Source organism: Prinia subflava, chromosome 1, assembly GCF_021018805.1.
Source record: "Prinia subflava isolate CZ2003 ecotype Zambia chromosome 1, Cam_Psub_1.2, whole genome shotgun sequence".
NCBI lineage: Eukaryota > Metazoa > Chordata > Aves > Passeriformes > Cisticolidae > Prinia > Prinia subflava.
In genome coordinates, this window is record NC_086247.1 from 100,873,011 (window position 1) to 100,885,808 (window position 12,798).

The 12,798-nt window shown below is 39.1% G+C and overlaps 1 protein-coding gene across 3 annotated transcripts in view; it reads right to left on the reverse strand.

Annotated features, from left to right (window-relative positions):
* The window catches only part of GLI3 (GLI family zinc finger 3), a 210,656-nt gene that overhangs the window by 57,505 nt on the left and 140,353 nt on the right, over positions 1-12,798 (reverse strand). For all 3 annotated transcript variants that reach the window (XM_063405347.1, XM_063405357.1, XM_063405337.1), the window contains exons 6-7: positions 8,852-8,998; positions 976-1,177 (exon numbers count right to left, since the gene is read on the reverse strand). In XM_063405347.1, the coding sequence (XP_063261417.1) occupies positions 976-1,177; positions 8,852-8,998 (349 nt within the window). The remainder of the gene's footprint in view (positions 1-975; positions 1,178-8,851; positions 8,999-12,798) is intronic.

The window sequence follows — 12,798 nt, forward strand, 5'->3', positions numbered from 1 at the left end:
GCCCCATCTCAAGAAACTGCTGTAGTGACTTGCTTCTTTACCTTATTGCATATTGAAGGTGGAAGCTGCTGTTAAATCAGGGCCCAGAAGCACTCTTTGATGGTTATAAATGCAAGTCCAACATCTTCTGACACTTTGGAGATGTGGAGGATTTCTTTTTTAGAATACCAGAGAAGCTCTTCTCAGATACCATACAGCCATGCCATAAATACAAGAATGTTCTGCGGTTGCTTCTCGGTTTTTCCTGCTGCAATTCTTAATTTTCTTCCACTCCTATTTGTCTTTTTATATCATTCTTTTAGTTCCTTCTCGTTTGAGCCCTATTTGCTTCCCTTTTCTGTACAACTTCTGTCCATCTCCTCATTTGCTACTCTGCTCTTCTGCCTCCAGAACAATCATTTCTAACTGTTTTCCTGCACACACAAGTGAAGCAGCCAAGTGAAAATCACAGCATTTCTGATGACAGTACTTCCTTGGTATCAAAAAAAAAAAAAAAAACAAAAAAAACAAAGGCAAAAAAAAAGCCAGAGAATGTAATATATTTCAACATTTCAACATATGAAAAAAAATTAGAATACCCAAAAGAAAAGTTAAAGCCAAAAATTTGAACTGAATAGTTCTCGTGTTTACTTTCTGATGACTGTAATGTAGGAACATTTCACTGTCCATCCTATGGGCAGAAGAACCCAAGGGACTTAAGCCACAAACCTATCCTAGAGTTTCCTTTCTGAAAACGGATTCTTGGACACACAAACACACACTGCTCCTGCTGGTCAGATGAAGTATTACCTGCACTGGACAATAATAGGCAAAAATTTCCTCGTGGTTACCTTTCTGAGCGAGAAAATAATATTTTATACTTCAAATTAAGCTCTGATGAACCTACATTATAGAAACTGCAAAGTTACTTACCATTTGTGTGTGTGATGTACATAAATGAGAATTTACAATTCAGGTAGAAAATACAGTTCTTACCTTATTGCACTTGCAGATAAGTGGCCGTAAGAACCACTGGCTGACGAACTGCTACGAGAGTTATTGAGAATTGTGACCAAGGAATTTGGAGATGTCCGTATCATGGTCTGAAGGTCAAAGCTGTGATCAGACAGGGGGGATATGGACAACGTGCGCTTTCGGCTTGGTCTAGCTGACAACCTCGGACTTGGAAACCTGGCGCCTGTTTTGTAAACACAAGTAATTATCCACCAGGGTATTTCATCGTATTTATTTGTTATCAGTGATGGGTGGAGGGAGACACCAGCACACTGTGACAAACCTGCTCTCTTCATTTGTGATCTACTGGCTACGATTGAGGAAAATTAGGAAGAAAAATCTTTCTTCCTATGGCTTACCTCAGGGGAGCTCTGTTTATTAATGTGCAAGCAAAATGATAAATGGCTAAACAAAAGAAAAAGACTTTTATGAGTTATCCCTCTCATTTCTGGTGATTTATGAATCTGATGGCTTCTTAGACATTCACATCATTAATTCAACCATGAGCAATGAGACAGTGGTTCAGATGTGGGATACCAGCAAGCCCAAACCCACAACAGTTTAATACATATAGCCAAACCTACACATGTCAAGTACAGTAGAGAAATGAAAAGGCAGCTTTTCCTTTGTGGACCATAATTCTGCCACAGGGACATTTGTTGCAAAACAAAAAATCAGGACTAAAACAAACACTAAAAGCTCTATCAACAGAATTCAGACTGACATTCAGAGCATTAAAATGAGAAGCATTTTAGTAGGCTTAATTTGAATTTGTCCAAAATCCCATGATATTCCTTTGTTGGGGTGTATAGGGGCCTACAACTGCTAAATTTCTTTAAAACTGGAGATTAGACTTTCAAAGCAGCAAAGTGAAGGCAAACATACAGATACCACTTAAATAAATCCACATTACATTTCTAAATTTTATGTCCTGTTCTGAAAATCTCTGCCTCTTCTGATCTATTTTACCATGTCATCCCAACTCTCTGCAGTCCTGACAGAAGATATATCACCTTAAATTTATTCCCTTTATTTAATTATTTTCTATCTTGGTTGAGAGCAAGGAGAGAATTAGCTTCCCCACTGTGTACTGAACAATTTCCTTTAACAGTACTGCTGCTTCTACTTTTTTAATCCCTTTAACCTGTAGTAAAGGACTGAATCCTAATGATCCTGACAGCCAGGGTCATGCAGGTCTTGGGTTTGATCCCTACTTTACAGCTACTTCTCCTAGAGTGCCTGACATTCCCGTACCTTGCTAATAATTTACAGTTGGCCACAAGCATCCAGTATAGGTCTGTCTTTCCTAACATCTTTATGTCCAGGATAATTTTTTTGCAGGGTATTTAAGTTTACATGTTTAACAATAACCAGGAGAAGAGCCCAAATGACTTTAATTAGATTCATCTCAAGATCAGAGCCAGATTAGAATCTATTAGTATGCTTTCCTACACACCTGGGTGGGTTTCCCTTCTCTCTGTGCATGCCAGCCAAGATTTCAGTACAGTATCAAGTATGAAAACATTTTATTGCTGTTGTGACTGTGCGATCAGATCTCCATTTTTAATTCGTCTCCTCTTTGGCATCTGGGTAATGAGTTTTGTTCAGAGTTTTGTTCCTTCCTGCTCTGTCTCCAGAATAACCCTTAGTCTATACAGCTCCAATCTTTCAATGAATACCCAAGTTCTTGATCTATCATTTAAAATTTAGGTATAGCCGTTTATTTATTTGTAAAACCTACCACATGCTATTTTATGTAATCTGTTTTATCTCCTTTTTAGGAGCTTGTTATTGTACTGTGTCTGATATTTTATTAGGGCTGTGCTTCATGTCTTTCAAAGGCAGAGATCTTTTTCTTGTGCTAAAATAAACAACGATGATCAGCAGCTATAAGAAACTGCAATATAGCTAACAAGGAAATACAACATACATGTCATGGTAAAGCAAAAATAGTAGTAATTTGCACTTGCATCTTTCATCCACAACTCTTCTCTGACAACTGCTCAGCTGGAATGAATTAAAACAATGCCTCTGAAGTTAGTGCTCATAATGTATTTTACCCCAGATGAGGATACAATTCAAGTGCTTTATCATGGTTTTACAAAGGCATTGCTAAATACAGACATTATACTCCCTGCAGTGCCCTCCTCCTCCTCCTCCTCCTCTCTGGACTGAACCCATCTCTTTTACCCCTTGCCTAAGCCATGCTATAGCTCTTGCAGGTCTGCCCACTGCTTGTTACACCTTCGCCTTGCCTAGCAGCTGCTGCCAGGGCATCCCTGTGTCTGCTCTGGATGCACAAGATCTGAGGCCAGGGATGGAGAAAGACACTCCTTTACAGCTGTCAGGGGCAGCGCCAGGGCTTGAGCCGCACACACAGTAGTCTCAGGCTTCCTCTGTTCCTCCAGGCAGCACCTGTTTCAGGCCTCATCTAGCTCTGGGAATTCAGTAGTGCCCCCCATCTACCTGCAACACGAACAATCTCCTAAGGGAGATTTTCCAGTATCCTGCAAAAAGGAACATTTCTGCTTCAGCCAGGCAAGAGCTCTACGGAGTCCGACCGTAGAGGAGACAGGAATTCAATGCAAGGGGGGCCACGACTTTTAAAACCGAAAATACAATTGAATGGAATTGCTGTTTTGCTGTATCTTCACGGTTTAATTAGGTCTCACATGCCTAAAAAGTCTTAAGCATGAGCTGGCCACTTGTTACAGGACATTTGCTTAACCATTCATTTAGCATAACATGAGTTTTAGTTAGTATGCTACTATGAAAAGCAATAGGTCACAATTTGTCAGTGCCTCTGAATACTAAACCAAACTATTCAGCCTTGCCCAGCATTTATTTTAAAAACGAACACTTCAATATTTATTTATCAATTTGAGATGTTCATCTGCTCACAGTACTCTCCCATCAAAGTATTACATTCCCTACTCAATAATGCTTTAAAATCAGAAAATGAAGGAGCACTGATTCACTAAAAATCCATTTGCCTCTGTGGAAGTGCTGATAAAAAAAATCAGCTTTGGCAAAGCATGCAAATGGAAGCTGACAGTGAAGATTTGCTTAGAAATGTCACCCTTTTGGAGTAGATGTTACAGAAATAAAAAGTCAGTAGTAGACAGCAAAGAGTTGAGTGTGCCAACAAAGAATCCAGCAGGTGTCAGAAGAAAAGATCTTATTCTGAGGTGGAGATCAATTCTAAAATAACAGATATCTATCTCCATCATAAATTTCAAAAATGGAATATGCCATCCAGCAAATTTGCCCATGAATTTGATTTCTGAGTTGAAGTTTTTAGCATTGCTTAATCATTTATAAGGCAATCTTCAGACATGTATCATTTATTTCATCCCTTCAAATCAAACTTCATCAAACCTTTTTTTATTCCCTTCCTTTAAATCAGACTTTTTTGAACCTGTCTCGAACTAGTTTTTATTGAAAGCTGTGAACATGGGACATTTGGGGGGGTGGGTTTATAGTTAAACCTTTCTTCTTTCTTTCTTTTCCTTCTGCCTTCTATTTACAGATGCGTAAAAACTTCGTTTTCACTTTATGAAAGTTTATCATAAAATTTATCTTAGTTTTCAAAATGTTAAATGTGTCATCAGTATGAGAGAAGAAGGAATGGCTTTGATGCTCCACCCTCATTTTCCAACTGTGCTTGACAAACAGAAACCAAATCCAGTCCAAAGCTTCTCACTCTGGCTTGACTCTTTGGGCTGGTGTTTGGATTTGGCTGAGATAACATTCATTTTTTCCCACTGCAGCCCCCATAGTGCTGTGCTTTGCACTGGTAGCTAAAAAAGAATTTCAGCAGCTCCTGAGCAGTGCTGGCACGGCATTGTCTTCCAACATTCCCCCCATTTAGCAGGCCCAAAATGGGCAAGATCCTGGGAGGGGGCACAACCAAGCCAGCTGACCCGAACTGACCAAAGGATATTCCACACCACATAATGTCAGCTCAGACATAAACGGTAAAAAAAGGAGGGGGTGAAGGAGCATTTGTTATTTACAATGTTTGCCTTCTGGAGAAACCCCTCTGCATGCTGGAGCCCTGCTTCCCAGGAAGTGGATGGACATTGGTTGCTGGTGGGAAGCAGAGAATGAAGATTTTTGTTTTCTCTTTCCTTCTGCACGTGCAATCTTTCACTTCTGCCTGGGTAAACTGCCTTATCTCAACCTGCACGTTGTTTTCCATCTATTTTTCTCTCCCATCCAGCTGAGAAGAGCAAGTGATAGAGCAGTTTTGTGGGCATCTGGAGTCCAGCCAAGCTCAAAGCACCACAGCTGCTCAAATTCTTTACATCAGCTGGGTTACTGTTGGAGTCTCTAATGCCAAAAGGAGTAGGTCAATACCAAATACCGTTGAAAAAGAGAAACCTCCTGTTCTGAGTAAGAGTAGACAAAAGTTAATCAGAGTGAGGATGTTAATGATTTGGAATCTTGAAACCTCGGGGAAGATATTTGTGTTCCACTGAACCTCATTTAAGAGGGTAGAACATATTCCCCAAGTGAAAAATGCACCTATCAACCCAAAAGACAGTGATTTTTAAAATTGTTATAGTGCTTAAAGACAGCTTTGGCATTCAATATCTTTACAACCACAACAAGCAATTTCAGTTGTTGCTGCTGTGGTGCTGTCAATAACTTCCACATCTGCTCCACTCCTATTTTGAGTCTACATTTAAAGGTAACAAATCTGACTTTTTTAGAACAAGCAAGAAGATGGCAAGGGTTGCTCAGGGTCTCTGGCCATCAAAACTATAGCAAAGCTTTACAGCAGCAGAGAAAATTTTGGTCCAGTTTTCATGCCGCTGAGGACAGGATGAAGAAGAATTACAATTAAGCACACATAATCTTGGCTTTATTCTTCTGCTATGTGTTAGACTGCTCATGGACAGCGAAGTTCAGAGCTTCAAGAAGTTACTGCTCTTTGGGTAAGATTTAAACTCTGATTAACAATTTTCCTACTCTTATAAACCCCATCTCAGTTTTCCAGCACCACAGAGCAAAACAGAAGACCCCAAACTGCACATACTGTATGTAATACACTTTGGATCTCAGTGCATGCTGGAGTTGGAATTATTACTTGCACTACAGGAGGGGGTAGAGATTCTAAATTTCTGTGCTAGATACCATATAAGCACACAATTAGGAGACAGACTCGCTTCACAAAAGAAGAACAATTTCTTGCTTGTATCTATTTGGTTGTTGTGTGGGATAAATGAGCAGCAACCTTTCCGTCAGTTCAGTCAACTTGCTCAGAATTTGATAGCAGATAATGAGGGAAATGTGTCTTCTGCTTCCTTTGACAAGACTGGGCAAAGGTAAAAGACTATTTTTAAGATCACCATACAAATCATTAAGAAAAAAGATCCTAACAAGTGGCATCGCTTCGCACTGATCGCTGTACTTTGTTATTAAATGCATACATGGGCATTCTTATTGGGGATTTTTTTAAAGTCTTAATATCAGCTTCCTGCTAATTGTTTTGTGCTTGTTTCTAATCTAAAAATCTGACAAAGAAGAAAGGGGTTTTCTTCAGCATGATGAATGATAGGACATTCAGATTCCTATTTAATGACAATTAATTTACTGTATACCCATGCAAGTTAAGATAGTTTTAATTAGTTTTTACAAAGTAAAAGGGTAACTTCGTACTCTATTTAGATAAAAGCAGCTATTGCCTGACTAAACACATTCTCATCAAATACAGAAGGTGAGTTGAGTGACCTTACCAGGATTCACTCTTATTTTAATTCTCTATTTACTGTTTAAAAATAACCCATTTGCATAATAGTGCAGTTTTTGTCTCTAACTCTGAAAAATGCCTAATTGAAAAGTTGCTGGTATAATTAATCTCAAATGTGTGATCTTAATTTTTAAAAACAAACACAAAACAAATTAAAGTGTGCACTTCAAGGGTATCCTAGCTAGAGCTGGTGAACACAAATGTCCTTTAAAGATGGTGTTTAGGTACCTTTTATGAATGGGCTGAAATTATCGGCAAAGGTCAAAACATTTAAAAGGTTAAGTAAGAAGAGATAACATGCAAAAGATGCAATTCTATGTAGATTACAGCACACACAGTCTCTACTAACACATGAAGATAGTTCTGCAAATGCCATTATTTGTATGAGTATTGCAATGTCTTTTGTGTTTCTCAAGTTTTCTGCCATATATATGGGTATCTATCTTTCTACAGGCTGAATGAACCCATTAGATCAAATCTGCATCCAAGAATGTGGTTTGGTACTGCTACTTACATTCATTCAGACACTCTCACAGTAGGAACCAAAAACTTTGAAAATTTAAAATATCCCTTCTCATTGCAAGAGAAGTTCGACTAGATGACCTTTAAAGTTCCCATTACAACCCAAAGTATTCTAGGATTCTATGATCCTTTTAAAGGAAGCCATGCCCATTCACGCAAGCTGGGGATTTGTCCTTGCAGCTAGAACACAGCAGGAAATTTACATTACCTGAACCACACGTAACAGTGTTTCCACTGTGCAAGGTATTATTAATAGGCATTCAATGCATTAGTAGAGTGCCTCATCTCTCCCTACTCCTCTCAAAATCCAAATCAGGAAGAATCATATTCTTAAGCTTTCAAGTACTGAAGTCAACACGTTAATTTCTGGTTTAAGTCCAGACTACTTGTGTATGTTTATTGTGTTTCTGCAGTATGCTCAAGGCATGTTACTGCAAATTCTTTATGCATGCTACCGGTGCAGTGAAACTGATAATAGAAAATGAATTCTAAAAATCTTTCATTAGCAAGGAAACAGAATGAAAAAAGCTTTCCTGCAGAGTTTCACAACTATCTGTCTTGCTGATTCTTATAAAAATTATTGGTCAGTCAGATACTTCACACTCCAAGGTATATGTTCCGCAGGACTAGCTATATATTATTCCTATATTCCCATGTGTTCCAGAGGTAAACCTCCCAAAACCCATGCTCCTTGAGATCACCAACTATGGTGTGCAGCCAACAGCAGGGAGAAGAAATTGCATGTACACAAAAAGCTTAAAATTCTACAGGAAAACAGGTTATCTAATGCTATTGTATTGGTCTGTACTGCCAAACAAAAGTCAACACCGCCACCTTTTCTTGCCATCATTTTTTACTGCCCTCATCAGAAGGAACAGAATACATCCTGAAAAGCACGTAAGCGTCTATAACCTGGGGGTAATGCTCTGCATAATCCCTTCTGGTTGATCAAAAGAAACAGTAGCAAGCAGTTTGCAATGGGATCCTCTCTTTTCCTCCTTCAACAGAGAAACAGAGACAGATTGGAGGACTGAAAGATGCTGAGTGGATAAAGAAGGCTCTTAATATTATGGAAATATTATAGCAAACTAAGTTGGGTTTCTTGAGAATTCAGCAAACTGCTTCACTTTACAAATGGTCTATTGGGCCATGATACACAACTTGTAAGAGCAGCTAGGACTCTCTGAAAAGTGCAGAGCATGCTCTCCTAAGAGAAAAACAGATGTAAACTTTCTGTTAACAGAGAGCTCATCAGGGAAATACTCAGCCTAACTATGGAAGTGAGTTACTGATTGCAAATAGAAAAGGACATTTTCAAAAGCATTCAAGCTCTGCTAGAAATAAAATTTATAACCTGTTTTCAGGAGCAGCCCTCCTCTTCTCTGCACTTTCTTTCAAAGTTTACTTTTAGGCTTGACATAACCCTTGTGCATTTGGCAATCAATTCTCTGGCCCTCCAGCCTCATGAGGAGGCCTCTGTCGACTCCCACTTCTCTATCAGCACAGAGGCCTCTTGGCCCACGAACAACCCACGTGGCTTCCTTTGCAGGACCGGCTATATTTCTAGAAAATATCACTCACTATCCATGGCATGAAGATACTCCATATGAAGAGCCCCGGCTCCTGCCGTGGCAGCTGAAGGAATGATGTCTGCATATGGGCTGCGCTGGCCTGCCAACAGAGCCATCTGATGATAATATTCAGCTGGACTGACACCAGCGTGTGGAGCTAAAAAAAACAACATAAAAGTACCATTAATGATGTAAGATAAACAAGAAGGAAAGTTTTATCACACTGCCGGTTTCTCTGGCCATTAAAACAGCTTGTTTATTTTTTAATTGTAATGCAATGTCTGCAGTATGCCACCACTGGTCAATATATTTCAACCAATGGTAATGTAAAGACACCATTCAAAAAAACAGCAAGACATAAAATATTAGTGAGCTTGGTGATCTCATATTTTTGTATTCATTATTAAGTGACTCAAAAAGTGACAGGCTGACAGCACTGGAAACTAGTATGATTTATTTAGTGACATAAAAAAGCAGGAGAACCTTCCTAGTATTTTACTCACATTTACCTTATCCCTGGCCCAAAGGAATGTGTTTCTAAGGTAACAGTGTGGCTGAACTTCCATAAGTACTCAGGTATCTGGAGTCTCTACATAGGAGACTAGAAGATTCTCCCTCACCATATCCCTCTGTGTCTATGCTTAGGAGTAAACAGGGGTAAAGCATAATGCCAGGACAAGTAATAGCTGTCCATGAACAACGCAGGGGCAGTTTTTCAGGAGGACAAACTGAAGTCAGTATTTGTGTCCATCCCATCCTTCGAAGTTCATGTATAAATATACTTGACACACACAAGCCTAGCCTGTTTGCAGAGTCAAAACCACCGACTGAATAGACTCTACATCACATCAGTGAGGTTATCATGATGCAGTGCTTTGATAATGACTTGTATTAGCTGTTGTCTCATGTAAAAATAACATGAGAGCTTCCTGTTCCCCCCCAATTTTCAAGCAGGCCTTCAACTAACGGAAAACCCTGGATAAATACAAAAACTGACATCACTTTAAGATCATCCCCTCTCAGCAGGGTTCAGATGCTACTGAAGGTAGAGGGTGATTTCATGAACTTGTGTAAGACATACTCATAAAATAAGCTGGGCTCCTTCTGCTGGATCCTGATCCTGACCTGCAATGAAACCTGAGCTGAACAGACCTTGCCTCTGGTCTTTCCCTGTCCCACTTGCAAAACAGTTTATACTCTGGTCAACACAAGATGGTATGCAAGCTTGCCTAAGACACTTAGGGCTCTTTAGGTTAATGGGCTGCACCCCAAGCTGGTACACCAGAGTATTTTTATATTCTTTCATTTCATTTAATGAGATTTTTCTTTAATCTCAGCAGCTGAATCTGGAATGAAAACAAAATTTTACGCTGAAATTCTTTGAATAGTTATCTACGCAGAGCTACTAAAAAGATAACTTATATTTTCATTAGATAATCAGGTCCTAAATGCAAACCTTAGAAACAAAGAATCAAGATTTACACTTTTAATGTTCTTTTAAACATAAACAAGGTATTAAAATTTGGATAAAAGTTTATTCAGCAACAGATTGCTGAAGTGTATAATCTGCCTTTATTGCTACCAAATAAAGTGAAAGAATGTGCTTTTGATGTTAAAATGTTAAATATAACATATAAGAAAGGGTTGTGAAAAATAGAAGTACATCAAACAGGAATAGAAATTACATAAAAATTATCTGAGATAAATTACAAGTTGCTGGTATTTTTTCCAAATTACAATTTGATTTCACAATTAAATATAATCTGTCTAGTTTCTGTGAAATGATAAAGAATTCTTCAGACCAAATTTTAAAATATGGGTAACTTACACTGAATCACTGATTTTAAAGTTTTACAGTAGTAGGTAACCATGGTATATTTCCAGACAGACTGAAAATACTTCCTGAGCTTTGTGACATAAGTGTCTGGTTTAACTAACAATAACATTGGCTGCAAACTTTAAAATTAATTGCTGCAGAAAACACAGTGAACACATTATTGCATTACTGAATGTTCCATATGCCAAGAAATGCTCTGGTGCTCTTAAAAGATTATTCCTCACTACCTCCCTCAAACCTAGAAAATTAGCCTACTAAATGATGTATTGCATGAAGAGTAAATGAAGGGTAAATGAAGGGTAAATGTGAAGACCCACAGCCCTGATTTTTTTTCTGTTTATTCCCAGGTGGCTTCAGCTTTGCTCCCCTTTTTCTGTAAGTGGAGGCATTTGCTTCTGCCCCATAGGCATAGCTGAGCTTCATTTGAGCACTCTCCTCTACACACATCAACGATTCCATCCTTAACCCTGCTCCAAATCCTCAAAGTCCTCAGCCACTCCTGACCCACCAAATGTGCTGGCTAAGAAGGTACAAGAGTTATGTTCCAGATTGTTTTGGCTCCTGGCCATCCCCAGATCTCTGAGTTGACAGAATAAGCCCAATAGTACACTGATCTAATTATCTAACTGTCCTAAAGCAATTAGGATAGCAAGAGAAATCTTGCTATGGCTTTCAGAAGAGCAATAACAACTTCCAAGTCTTCATAGTTCAAATGCTATACCACTTAAGCCACGTTGTCCATTATGTTATTAGTACATTACGTGCATGTACCCTTTTAAACCACAGGAGTGTTTTATTTGCATTGTAGAAGTGCTCAAGCCATGATTCAGATTCTCTGTTCCCAGGAACCCACATCCGAAAAAGGCATTTCATTGTGTACCTGACTGATCATACAACAGACTATGGATTCCAGGGAACAAACTTGCAGCTTTTCAACAGCATGCAGTTTGACTGAGGTATCTTCAATGCCTCAATCAAGTTACTGTATTTTCGCTGGATGTTGCGAAATATCTGGGCTGTGCTAACTGATCAAAGATGAGCTGTGAGCCTAGAGGAAGCATGAAGTAACATGTATTTGTTTAAAACCTGATGAGAGATTCTTAAACTAGTAAATTTAGCATGTACTTATGAGAGATTAAGGCTGTGTATACAGTCAGCAATCAAAGCTCAGGGGATGAGCATTAAGAGTGTACTCAGCTGTACTGTCCACACCTGAGTGTCCCATGGCACCTGAAAGCCTAGGAATATCCAAGCTACATAGGCTGGCAGGAGAAAACTGTCTTTCTGAGGTCGCAGGTAGAGTTGAGGCAGAGTATTTCAGAGACCTGAACTGACACCAAAGACCTGCACTGTAGACAGATGCATCTTAGCACCATCATAATTATGACAGCGCTCCAGACTCAACTGCTAACACGCCAAGTGTCCATTTGTTGGGAAACTGAATAGGTTTCACTGCCTGCTACTCACTGGACTACAGTGGCAGAACAACACAGGAAGATCACACATTTCTGTACTGTACCCATCTACATTTAGGTGCCAGAATCTGAAATCAAATTCTACCCTGTGACATCTCTGGATGTTTCTGGAGTGTCAGTTGGGTGCTGAGTCAGACAACACTATGTGCCTACATCCTTGAAAGTGAATTCAGTGTGGTGCACCTGAGACCAAGACTGTATACAGCTCAATGTCATAGGTGGTGATAGGCAGTTTCCTTCACACCTTCCTTTGTGTGCCACTGGAACACACCTTAAGCATAAATGAAATCCTGCAGGAATGGGTCCTGAAGAATATTGAAGATAGCAAGGTATTCTGCATATTAGGTCCAGTGAAAAGCCCAAATGCATACTGCAGGATTTTTCCCAATATATGTCATTACATTATAGCGCTGTCATTTTTGTCCTGTATCTAAAGCTCTAAAGCTCCTAAAGTCAAAACTTGCCCTTCTGACTATTCAGATTTTTGCTTCAAAGCATGTTTGTTTTTTTTTTTAATTCTTCTGGCTAAAACAAAAAGGTAGAATTAGCAAGAATTCATGCAGCATCAAAAGTGCTGCTAGGAAAGCCCTATGTGCATGCCATATACCTTGACTGACAATAGGTCATTAAAATTTATTCTCATAA